Raw genomic sequence first — 12,284 nt, 5'->3', positions numbered from 1 at the left:
AGCGTAAGCCAGGCATTTTGAAATAATAAATTGTAAGAGTGTGGTCCCCTTTGGGAATAATTCACGGGCTGAAATAGGTGATGATGTTGGCAAACCAAGAAACGGGTTTCAGTGTGACGAGAAACGCTGCCAAGGTTAAATCCCCAAAATAAGGTTGGACGGCGATTCGTGCATCTTCTTTGCTTTCATGGCTGTTTGGGATTTAGACACGCATGAAACGCTGCACCTTCTGGTTCACAGTGTGGAACAAAGATGTGCTGTAACTCCCCTCTCTCATTCTTCCAGTGCTGCAGCTCCTGAAGGAGGGGGCCGACCCCCACATGCCTGTGTCCTCCGGAGGGTCCCTGCTCCATCTGGTAAGAGCTGTGATGCCCGGGTGGGAGTGGGTGACACGCGGTGGAAGGGGAACCAACTGTGGACGCCAAACTCCGTAGCGGAATGCACTTGTATCAGACGACCAGTGCAGTGATGTGCTTCAGATGAACAGGCCTGAATAGTGACATGTTGATGCTTGTTAATTACTCCTAGTATAGTTTGTAAATTGTTGTTGTTTAGTTGCTTAGTCGTGTCTGATTCTTTTGCAACCCAGGAACAGAGGAGCCAGGTGGGCTGCAGTCCATGTGATTACTCAGGCAAGAATAGTGGAGTGAGTTGCCGTTTGTTCCTCCAGGGGATCTTCCTGATCCAGGGATCGAACCTATGTCTTCTGTTGTCTACTGCATTGGCTGGAGGATTCTTTACCCCTGAACCACCAACGACCTCATCTCTCTCTCTCTCTTTCTCTCCCTCTCTCTGTCAATAGTGAGTTAGTGAAAGTTGCTCAGTCGTGTCCGACTCTTTGCAACCCCATGGACTGTATAGTCCATGGACTTCTCCAGGCCAGAATACCGGAGTGGGTAGCCTTTCCCTTCTCCAGGGATCTTCCCAACCCAGGGTGAAATATATCAGATCAGTTGCTCAGTCGTGTCCAACTCTTTGCAATCCCATGAATCGCAGCACGCCAGGCCTCCCTGTCCATCACCAACTCCCGGAGTTCACCCAGACTCATGTCCATCGACTCAGTGATCCCATCCAGCCATCTCATCCTCTGTCATCCCCTTCTCCTCCTGCCCCCAATCCCTCCCAGCATCAGAGTCTTTTCCAGTGAGTCAACTCTTCGCATGAGGTGGCCAAAGTACTGGAGTTTCAGCTTTAGCATCATTCCTTCCCAAGAAATCCCAGGGCTGATCTCCTTCAGAATGGACTGGTTGGATCTCCTTGCAGTCCAAGGGACTCTCAAGAGTCTTCTCCAAGACCACAGTTCAAAAGCATCAATTCTTCGGCGCTCAGCCTTCTTCACAGTCCAACTCTCACATGCATACATGACCACAGGAAAAACCATAGCCTTGACTAGACGGACCTTTGTTGGCAAAGTAATGTCTCTGCTTTTGAATATGCTATCTAATTGAACGGTTTTGAATGATAAACTATATGGCCCAGAGAACCGTATTGTTGGTCAGAAATAGGAAGACACAGCTTCTTTACTGTTGAGCCAGCTAATCTTTAGTGAATGGAGTTTGCGTATCTGCATTAAAGAAGATCCTTTTGAACATGAATTGTATTCAACAAATAAGCAGAATAATATTGTATCAATTAAAGAGCATTAGGCAGCCGTCCTTTCTTTTATTTACTTTCTTGTCCCATTGAGCTTTTACAATTCTCTGCTCATGGCCTGGATAATATAAATGTGCATAAAACTTTACTACATTCTTGTGGAAACAAGCAGGGAACGATTAAGTGAATAAACAAGTAAATAACCACATAAACAAATAAATACAGCCGTTTCACATGCAAGAAATTTTTGCTGTTTCAGTTAAGGGCAAAACTTAAGTAAAGGAAGATGTTAATAACTATTCAGTTTAGTGGTCTTTAGGACTAATTTTAAGCATAAGACATGATTTTGAAAAAATGCCCAGATTAATATAAAAGCCTAATTTATAATTGTGTACCAGTATTTTAAAAATACTGCATTTCTTCACTTAGCACAAACCATGTTAAGGGAGGTCACGCATCGATCAGATGGAAGCTCTCTAACCTGGGGCTGGATCTGAGCCTGGTTGCCTCCTAGAGTCACCTGGCAGCTGTAAGATGCCAACATCTACCTTCTGGTGACAGCCCAGCCTGGAGATTCTGACTTCACTTTTCTGGGGTGTCGATTGAACTTTGGGGTGGTGCAGAGCTCCCCCAGGTGATTCTAATTTATGGGCAAGGTTGAGAACCACTGCCAGCAAGAGAAACCTGTGTCTGCCAAAGCCTGGGGGTTACCCAGGGTGCAGGCAGTCATACTACACATGCAGCAGAGTAGAACGATAACTCAGAATCTGGATGGGGAACACAGCTGAAGCATGTAAGCCATTTCTCTCCAGCACAGATTGAGATGGAAAGAGATTTCTAGAGTGTTTTGGCTGTGAAGTCTCTGTTCTATCCTTAGAAAGCCACCTCGCTCCAGCATTGGTTCTAGGGTGTTTTGGCTGTGAAGTCTCTGTTTTATCCTCACATCATTACCTGGATTACATGACATTTCCAAGGAGCCATGTGGCGCATTAGTTCTGGGTCCCAGGTTTGGCTGTAACAAGCAGTCTTAGACTAAGGACTTCCTGGAGATAAGATTCTCTTCTTGGTCAGTATCACCGGCATCCTTACCAAGAGGTCCAGCAGTCTGCATGTTCTCGAGGAGACCACCCTGGCCCTGCCTTCTTTTCTTGGGGGCACCGACCCCTCCCTCTGTGTCCCCCTTCAGAACGTGAGCAGGAGGGAAGTAAGTCACGTGCCAGCTGCTTTGTCTTTTTTCCCCTCTGTGTGATCACATGGGGTCCATGTACCCTTTCCATTAAGCTTCAGGAGACTTCTAAGCTCACAGAGCCTCGTTTTTTTTTTTTTTTCCCATTTGTGAGTTGGAGATGTTATACAAGCTGATAACTTTCAAAGTATTTACTATGATGAACAGGACTTCAAAGTATGAATTGTGATGATCAAATGACTTTCAAACCATAAAGTGATTTTGATATGTTAGATATTAATCAATACATGCCCTGCATTGTAGTATTTATGATGTACTTTCATCTCGTTTGACTTTTTTTTATATTCATAGCAGATCTGTGGGTGTGGGCCTAGGCTTATCTACCTTAGTAGGTAAGCAGCTGAGGAACACAGTTAAACTCACACAGCAGTAATTAGTACCAGGGCTTCAACTCTGACCTTCTATCTATAAATACTGTAGTCTTTCCACAGTAAGTTTCCCAGCGATACCTAGGTTAAGTTTTCAGAGAATGCATATTCCATTGGACTAGTGGCAGACAGATATTTTCTTTGGAAAAAAATCATGTCAATTCATTGTTGACGGTCCATCCATGTCTACAAATGATGAAATTTTGTTCCTTTTCATGGCTAAGTAATATTCCACTGTGTTTATGGCCCACGTCTTCTTTATCCATTTCTTTGTTACTGGACATGTAGTTTGTTTCCATGTCCTGGCTATTGTAAATAGTGCGGCCATGAACACTGGGACGTGTATGTCTTTTTGAATTATGGCTTTCTCTGGGTATATATCCAAGAATGAGATTGCTGGATCACATGGTAGTTCTATTTTTAGCTTTTTAAGGGACCTCCATTTCTCCATTGTGACTATATCAATTTGCATTCCCAATAGTAGTGCAAGAGATAAGAATGTAATGTATTTTTACTCTCTGTGCGTGTGTGTATGTGTGTGTGTTTGACAGACGGAGAGAAAGAAGCAGAGGAGGATGACCACTTCTTCATATACACATACTGTGTCCAACTTTATTGAGCACATAGAACTCCATCCTGTCCATCAGCAAAGCAGCGGTTGCTTTCTTGACCTTTGAAATACGGCCAGGATGCTGCCGTCTCTCTTCACCTGGATAAACAGTCTTCCCCTAAACCGCCCTCTCCCCTGGGCCTGCAGCTTCCTCGCACACTTCCATGGCCCCATCTGTGTCCAGCCTGCATTCTGTGTCCCCCACAGCAGCCAGGCTGGGTCACTCCTCTGTCAAAATGTCCCAGAGACTTCCCTTCCCGCTCAGGGAAGACCCCGAGCTCCGCCGATGGCCACGCGGGATGAGCTCACACTCCGTGCCCACATGTCCAGGGACCTCTGCTGCCCCTCCTGATCCTTTAACAGGCCCACCAACCCCAGCCCCCCGTGCTCTCTGTTACTCCACTTTCCAGTGAAATCCACATGGCTCCCTCCTCTGCTTGCTTTGCATCTCTGCTCAAAAATCATCTACCGAAAACACTCTCCCAGGGCTTGTCCCCAAGGATATGGTAACCCACCCCCACCAGCCCACAATCAGCTCAACTTTTATGTAGTTGTTTGTCTCCTTTCTTATCACACAGTCGCCACCAAACAGATTATAGGCTCAGGGTGATTATGTTCTGTTTACCAGACTGTGGGCTGGCTCGGACTTGGCCAGTTTCATCACATCTGTAGCACTTACGGGCGTCCTGGCGCTCAGAGGTGCTCAGTTGATTTGTTGGGGAGCCACATTAACCCCTTAATTGCTTAATTAATTAATGTGATACTGTGATAGATATTACGAGTTAAGATGCAAGCAGTCTTATTTAGAGTGGAGTTTTCAGAAAGACAGAGAAATAAACTGATTACAGCAGACCTGCACGAGCGATAAGCAGGTGATAGGAAAGAGGAAGAAGATGGCATCACTTGGCCACCTTCAGAGGCCAGTTCTGAAGCCTCCTCTGCCCTCCCGGTCAGACTGAGTTACTCTTTTATCCAAGATCTCATCACACATGGTCCTTGCTTCTGCTATAAATCTTGTCATAACGGATTGTAATGAGTGGAGAACGTGCCTTTTCTCTTTGCTAGAGTAAATTTTCAAAAACTGTGATGTCTTAAATATGTTTGTATCCTTAGCCTGTGATGCATAGTAGGTACTCAGTACATCCTAAAAGGATAAATGGGTGGATGAAGGGATGGGTGGATGGATGGATGAACTATAAGAAGGGATCTTTGCCTAATGAGACAGCCCAGGGAGCAGAGTAAAAAGATTCAGAAATGGTAGAATTAGAAGAAAGAAGAAATGAGAAGATGAAGGTGATGAGGTGAACAGGAAGCACTCAATTAGCTCTGAATCCAGTGCAAATACTCTGCATCTTTGTACTGTTAGACTTTGGTTGTCAGGCTAAGATGAAGAGGCTTTGAAGCTGGAATACATGTAAGGAAACCTCCTGACGGCTGCAGGAATGTGGGCTCAGCACTGAACCTCCTTTTCCGGGGGTTACTGAGTAAATGAAAACAAATAAAAAATTGCAGGTTGCCAGAGAGACAAAATTACAGGGTTTCAAAATGCCTTCGGTACCGAAAAAGGCAATTTCGCCCTTGAAAATGTCAAGCGTGAGCAGCTCTGTGTTCACCCCACCTCTTGGGTATCCTGCATTATGAGTCCTGATGCTTTATCAGCACCAACATTCTAATTATATATTCTTAGATCAACATCTTTGAGAAAAAGACATCGCATGCTTATGCAGGGCATCAGGAAAAAGCTGTGGAAGTTGCTGAGCTTTTCCAGTTTCATTTATTTAACTCCATTTATTCACTGAGTATCTGAGTCTAAGTGAGATTTCTGGAAGACCTCTGTTAGAAATGCCCAGTAACTGTGAAGTTGGAGAAGAATAATTCCATACGTGTTAAAGGTGGATAATTGATGCATGTTGAGGGCTTAGTTGCTTCCGTCGTGTCTGACTCTTTGCAACCCTATAGACTGTGGCCCGCCAGGCTCCTCTGTCCATGGGATTCTCCAAGCAAGAATACTGGACCCACATCTCTCTCCTGGGACTCATGCATTTCAGGCAGATTCTTTACCACTGAGCCACGGGGGAAGCCCTCGATAATTGATACACAGGTTTTAATATTTTTCATCGTATGCAGTCTTTAGTTTTAACATGTTTTAATAAGCTTTCAGTAAGTCTGAATTTGCCTATTTGTATTCAGTAATTGATGAATCAAATCTCTGGCAGGTGTCAGCTACTATCAGAGGAAAAATAATGAAAACAAGTAACAATCTTTTCCACCCCAGGGATTTAGTCTCTTGAGGGCGGTATAGAAAAAACTCAGACTTAACTCTTTGGAAGGAAAGGTGCTATGTATGGAGTTAAAAACAGAGTCACAAAGGGCTTTGCTGAAATGCTGTCTGGAGTTTTATTAATAAGTTCAGACCTTTAATGTATAAACTGTTGAGAAGGAGCTCTTGGTTCTAAGGAAACACCCTTGACTGGAGTATGAAATGTGGATTCTTTTGATTCTGTGCTATGACAGCAGAAGTCCATTGCAGTGGAATTCCAAGTGGCTCAGTGGTGAAGAATCCGCCTGCTGATGCAGGAGACACAAGAGATTTGGGTTCAATCCCTGGGTTGCGAAGATCCCCTGGAGAAGGACGTGGCAACCCACTGCAGTATTCTTGCCTGGGAAATCCCATGGACAGAGGAGCCTGGTGGGCTATAGTCCATACAATTGCAAAGAGTCAGACACGACTGAGTGAGCACACACATGAGCATAATGGAAACAAGCTGCAACAGATTCGCAAATATGCTCAGGGCATATTGTTAAATGTCAAAAACAGGTTAGAGAATAGTACATTTTCTAGACTCAAGACAGATAGATGGAGGAGGGGGAGAATCTTTTTCAACAGCAGAGAAAATCTTGAAGAGTAGATAAGGAATTTTTATCAGTGACCCAAATGGGAGAGGAGGCAGAATCTCCTTTTTCTTTTTAACTCTTTCTGTTTACACATTGCTTGAACATTAAAACATGTATGTTTCTATGCAGTAAAAGAAATTAATGCAAAAATACTGTGAACTGTGTTTTTATTAGAAGCTTAAATTCCAAGTGTTTTAATCACTTTCCTGCTCTGCTCAGTCACTCAATCTTGTCCAACTATTTGGGATCCCAGGGACTGTAGCCCAGCAGGCTCTTCTGGTTCACGGGATTTCCTAAGCAAGAATACTGGAGTGGGTTGCCATCTCTTTCTCCAGGGGATCTTCCTAACCCAGGGATTGAACCTGTTTCTCCTGCATTGGCAGGTGGGTTCTTTACCGCTGGGCCACCAGGGAAGCTTAAAAATTAGGCTGTCTTCTAATTGCTGATTTTAAAGGTAATTAAATAATGACAAAACCAGAAATTTATCCTGTAGTCCCCATTTCCAATGTTGTCAGTCTATTGGGTTATCAGTCAGTCAGTTTGACGTTTTCCTACAACTCACTGATACTCCGTTCATTTATTTAGTCATTTTTCTCTCTGTTTTATGTCATATAGTTTTTACTGCGTTTAAGTCACTAATCTTGTCTTCTATAATACCTAGTCTGTTTTTCCTTTCTACTGTCCATAGATGCGGTTTTCCTTTCTTACATAAGCTTCTTTCCTTGTAAGTTTGTACAAAAGGGGAGCAAATTCCTCGCCAGCTGAGCTCCACCTCCCAGCTTCCATAATTGGCACTAAAGTTTTCTGTATGTAGAAAAGAAATTTGGAATAGGAGCAAGCCTATCATGGTTTATTGCAATAGTATATTTTCTTTTCTTTCTTTCTTTTTTTTAGTGTGCTCGGTATGATAATGTCTTCATCGCAGAGATCCTGATTGACAGAGGGGCCAATGTCAACCACCAGGATGAAGACTTCTGGACACCGATGCACATTGCCTGTGCGTGTGACAACCCTGACGTTGTCCTGCTGCTTATATTAGTAAGTAAAGCGATCCAGTTTGTTACCGTTTGAAGAGATTTGATGGCATAGAGAAGTCTAGATACTTAACTAAGTATCCAGACGTAGAAAAGTCTACATACTTAACTAATACTCTTTGATAGTATGTGATACTTCAGTTGAGAAAAAATACGTGTGTTTATGTCAGCACTTATTTGCCTGGAATTACAAGATAATTAGGAGACTGAGGTTGTGGGTCACTGTATAGGTAGTAAAACAATTTGTGTAGATATCATACCAAACTGAACTCCTCTAACCTTTTTCTTGGGAATTGTATGCCTTGATACCTCACAAGTCAGAGCTAACTAAATAGTTTGATGATTATTGTCTTCTCTCTCAATTCATTTTCCTAATGTTCAGCCAAACCAGGCATATGATAGTACGGATATATGGCTTATATTGAATCTTCTTCTCTTGTTAGAATCTAGCAAAAAGGTGCCTACAACATTTGTGTTTCCAGGAAAGTGCAAACTTTAAGTATAAAATCACTGGAATTATTTTGCTGTCATTGTCTTAAGTTATAGCTCAGACATAGACATGGGTCCTTACACATACTGTAATTATTTTAGAATTGGAATCCTTTCTGATTGGTTTATCTCTAACAAAGATTTTAAGAAATTATGCAGGATTGTTAGAATGCATACTAGAATATAAGCGTAAGAGTGAATGATTTTGCTTTTTCACTTTATTGATAAAAATCATATAATTCCTTAGTGATTTTTCTATTATGTACCTGGCTTTTTACAGAAGCCCTCAAGATTTCACAGGCAAGCAAATTGATACTCAAAGATATTAAGCAAGTTGCCATAGTCCAGAAAACACGGTATAGATTTGAACCCAAGATCGTTGTCCAAAGTTGATCCTTTTTCCCGTGGGTCTTGGTGCCTGCCCTAACCAATCGCCACATGCTTGATGGCTAAATATAAAAGAACCATATTGTCCTGCATTTTGGAGACCAGAAGTCTAACATCAAGATGTGGGCAACGCAGTAAGCATTGCCTCTGTGAGCTCTAGGGAAGAATTCTTCTGTGGGTTCCCCTAGCTTCTAGAGACCCCTTGCAGTCCTTAGTGTTCTTTGTTTAGAGATGCCCTACTCTAATCTCTGGAGAAGGCAATGGCATCCCACTCCTGTACTCTTGTCTGGAAAATCCCATGGATGGAGGAGCCTGGTGGGCTGCAGTCCATGGGGTCGCTAAGAGTCGGACATGGCTGAGCAACTTCACTTTCACTTTTCACTTTCATGAATTGGAGAAGGAAATGGCAACCCACTCCAGTGTTCTTGCCTGGAGAATCCCATGGACGGAGAAGCCTGGTGGGCTGCAGTCCATGGGGTCACACAGAGTCGGACACAACTGAAGCGACTTAGCAGCAGCAGCAACTCTAATCTCTGGCTGCATTATCACAGGACCTTCGTTCCTATGTGTCTGCATCCAAATACCCCTTTATAAAGACACCAGTCATAGGGTTTAGTGTCTACCTTAACACGATACAGCCTCCTCTCACCTTGATCTGCAAAGACCTTATTTCCATATAAGATCTGTCACAGATTTTAGGGTTAGGACTTGAACACATCCTTTTAGAAAACACAATCCCGCCACACTGCTTTCTTCTCCCTTTTTACGATCCTAAGCAGAAGCATTTTAGGATGAAGACTATGACTGGATACGTCCTTAATCTTGTAAGAGGTTTAATTTGGCCTAGTTTTGTCTAATTTGTCCCTCAAGAATTTATATATATATATATATATATATATATATATTTTGTTTTTATAGTAGAAGTGTATGTCACTGGAAATGTGTTCCTTTCAAATCCTGGAATGTGGCAGCTATAATAAATGAATTAAAAAAGATTAAGGAAATAAGGACTGTTTAGCTTGAAACAGAATCATTTGGAGGGCTTGGACTCTACAGGAAAACACACAGTAAGGCACTTAGCTCATTGGTAAGAACAAGTCTTCATTTTACAGAAACTTAGCCTAAGAGGAACTGCACTGCGAGTCATCATAAAAACCGTGGGGTTTGCTTAGTTGCTTATTATTATAGGAAGATTTTTCAGAAGAGAACCATATGACCTTTCAAGTGACATTATGAAATCATCAACTGTGAACTGTTTAGAACTCTCTGAACTCATAGAAGAGCAGGCTAACTTTTTAGAAATCATTTATTCCTCACTTTCCCATGCTATTTGTTTGTTTTGGATGCAAGGCCTGTGGCATCTTGCTTCCCAGATCAAGGATCGAACCCACGCCCTCTGCACTGGGAGCATGACTTCCCAACCACTAGACTGCCAGGAACATTCTAATATATATATATATATTTTTTTTTTTTTTGAAAGTTCAACCACTGGATGACTTGAGTGATGCTGAACTTTAATTTTATAAGAATAAGATAGAAAATTAGATTCATAGCTTTTGTGGTTTTCCTATGTTTCAATTTATTTTTTTTTTTGAATATTAGTTGAGAGATTCAGTCACTTTTTCAAGCCCCATCTCCATTTATTTTCTCTGATTGTGATTAGTTACGCCAAAGCTTTGCCAGAATAGGCTTTCTATTTCTGTTTCATTCATGCAAAATGCCTATGGTTATTCTGAGAACCCCATATTCATGTGACTGCACTTGAATTCTTAAAATCCTTCTCTCATTTCCTCAATGTATACTGCTGGATGAAGACTTTCTTGAGTTCAGAGAGCTTGTCAGCCCTTATTTCACTGCCTGCCAGGATTTCCTTCCTGCCTTCGTTCTGGAATATCTGTTTCTTTCTTCTGATGGAAAAGGGTAGGAGGATCTGACTTCTTCATAGAGTCTGCACTTAGTCCTGGTCTAGGCATCTCATATGATGCTGATAATTTAAACTTTTACGGACAGCCGGGGGAAGGGCTCGATAATGGCAGGGTTGTGATTTGAAGGCGCAGCAACATTAACCGCATGCAGAAGACTCCCCTTCAGCATATGGAGACTCTGGTCTCAAGCAGCATGGCTGTCAGAAATATCACTGATGGACCAGAAGTAGAAAATCACCCTGACCACCCTGAGGGCAGGGATGAGGCATGATTGTAACCAGAGCAAGAACTGGTACCTTTGGTGTCAATATAGAAGGTACACAATAATTATAGAAATAAGTTAGACATACAGTGGCAAATTAGTTAGGTCTTCCGTATGACCTTTTGCATATCTGAGGAAATATATGTGAGCCTTGTTCCTGTTGAGGTTAAACAGTATCTTCCAAGGAAAATCAAGAAGCTCTGGCACCAATACCATTTCCCAAATTCTTGCTCAGAAAAAAAATGACAATCTGAAGAAGTACTAAATTGTTGTCTTGACTGGGGACACCCCCTTCATGTCATTGTCAGACTCGGTGATAGCTCCATGTTGATGAGAAGGATTTCTCGACCCTGCTCCTGGGGGTACTTTCGTTGTCTTCCCCTCTTCCTTGCATTTTCTCCCACTTGCTGCTACAATCATCAACACATGAAATGACTTCTTTTAAAATAATTCCATAGTGATTTGCTGTTTTCCAGACTTTAAGAAACTTCTCTGTTAGCCAAGAGTAAATTGTAAAAGCTGAAAAGTGGTTAACTCAAACCATCTCTTGAAAGTCTTGACTTCATATTTATTTCAACCTGATCATATATATATATAGTTATATTACATACATATCTGATTTATGGCATGTTTTATTAGCGCATCTGTGCCTTGAATGTATACTTGTAAGCGTCAGAATCTGCTGTGTCTCTTGCCTGTGGAGAGAGGAACCATAGACTTTTCTGTGCTATTTCTTAGCATGGTGTCTTAATAGCATTGCTCTGTGTCCACTTCTTCGCTGACCTGACTTTGGATAAGAGGGTTGCATGTATCTGAGGCATGCTAGATCTGAATTTTCACATTTAATTTTCTGTTGTGGCTGCAGTTGCTAAGCTGCCCTGTCCTGTTAGCAATCCTAAAACTGTGACCAGTCTGTCCACTTTAGCAGCCCATTGCATTTTGAACCATAAGAAACAAATTATTTTTTTATAGCGGAGTTAATCATTTTAAATGGAAAATAATTTGAGTTAAGCACTGTATAAGATGCTTCTATTGGGGGAAAATGATTACCTGTGTTCCTAAATAGTCATCTCAGATTGTTTTATCTTGGGGAGGAAAAACTTTGATTCTTCACTTGTCTTGGATCTGTTTAATAAACCTTACTCTAAAGGATGTCTATTATACATAATGTCAATATATGACTAATAGATAACTGAAGGATAAAGTGTTATTTAATAGTTTTATTTTTCAAGGGATGACAGCGAACGGTGAATTGGTGAACCCTTACTGTTAAATTTTCCCAGGATATCTTGCAGTATATTTTCACTCCCTGAAATCACAAAGTGTAGGACATACCAGCCCATAGATAGTCATTTAGTGAGTGAGACCAATACTGTGCTTGTTTCACTAATAATGAAACAGCAGTGTTTCAGTACGGACATACTATCATTGCATCACTCCAGCAACAGAGGACTGATGCCCTGAACTGCCCTGTG

At 41.9% G+C, this 12,284-nt stretch overlaps 1 protein-coding gene across 2 annotated transcripts in view; it reads left to right on the top strand.

The window, feature by feature from the left end:
- MYO16 (myosin XVI) overlaps positions 1-12,284 on the top strand; it is a 517,517-nt gene that overhangs the window by 159,076 nt on the left and 346,157 nt on the right. For both annotated transcript variants that reach the window (XM_044927086.2, XM_044927087.2), the window contains exons 3-4: positions 286-356; positions 7,607-7,750. In XM_044927086.2, the coding sequence (XP_044783021.2) occupies positions 286-356; positions 7,607-7,750 (215 nt within the window). The remainder of the gene's footprint in view (positions 1-285; positions 357-7,606; positions 7,751-12,284) is intronic.

Source organism: Bubalus bubalis, chromosome 13 (assembly GCF_019923935.1).
Source record: "Bubalus bubalis isolate 160015118507 breed Murrah chromosome 13, NDDB_SH_1, whole genome shotgun sequence".
Classification (NCBI taxonomy): Eukaryota; Metazoa; Chordata; class Mammalia; order Artiodactyla; family Bovidae; genus Bubalus; species Bubalus bubalis.
Note: the sequence above shows the minus strand (reverse complement) of the source record. Positions and strands in the feature narration are given on the sequence as shown.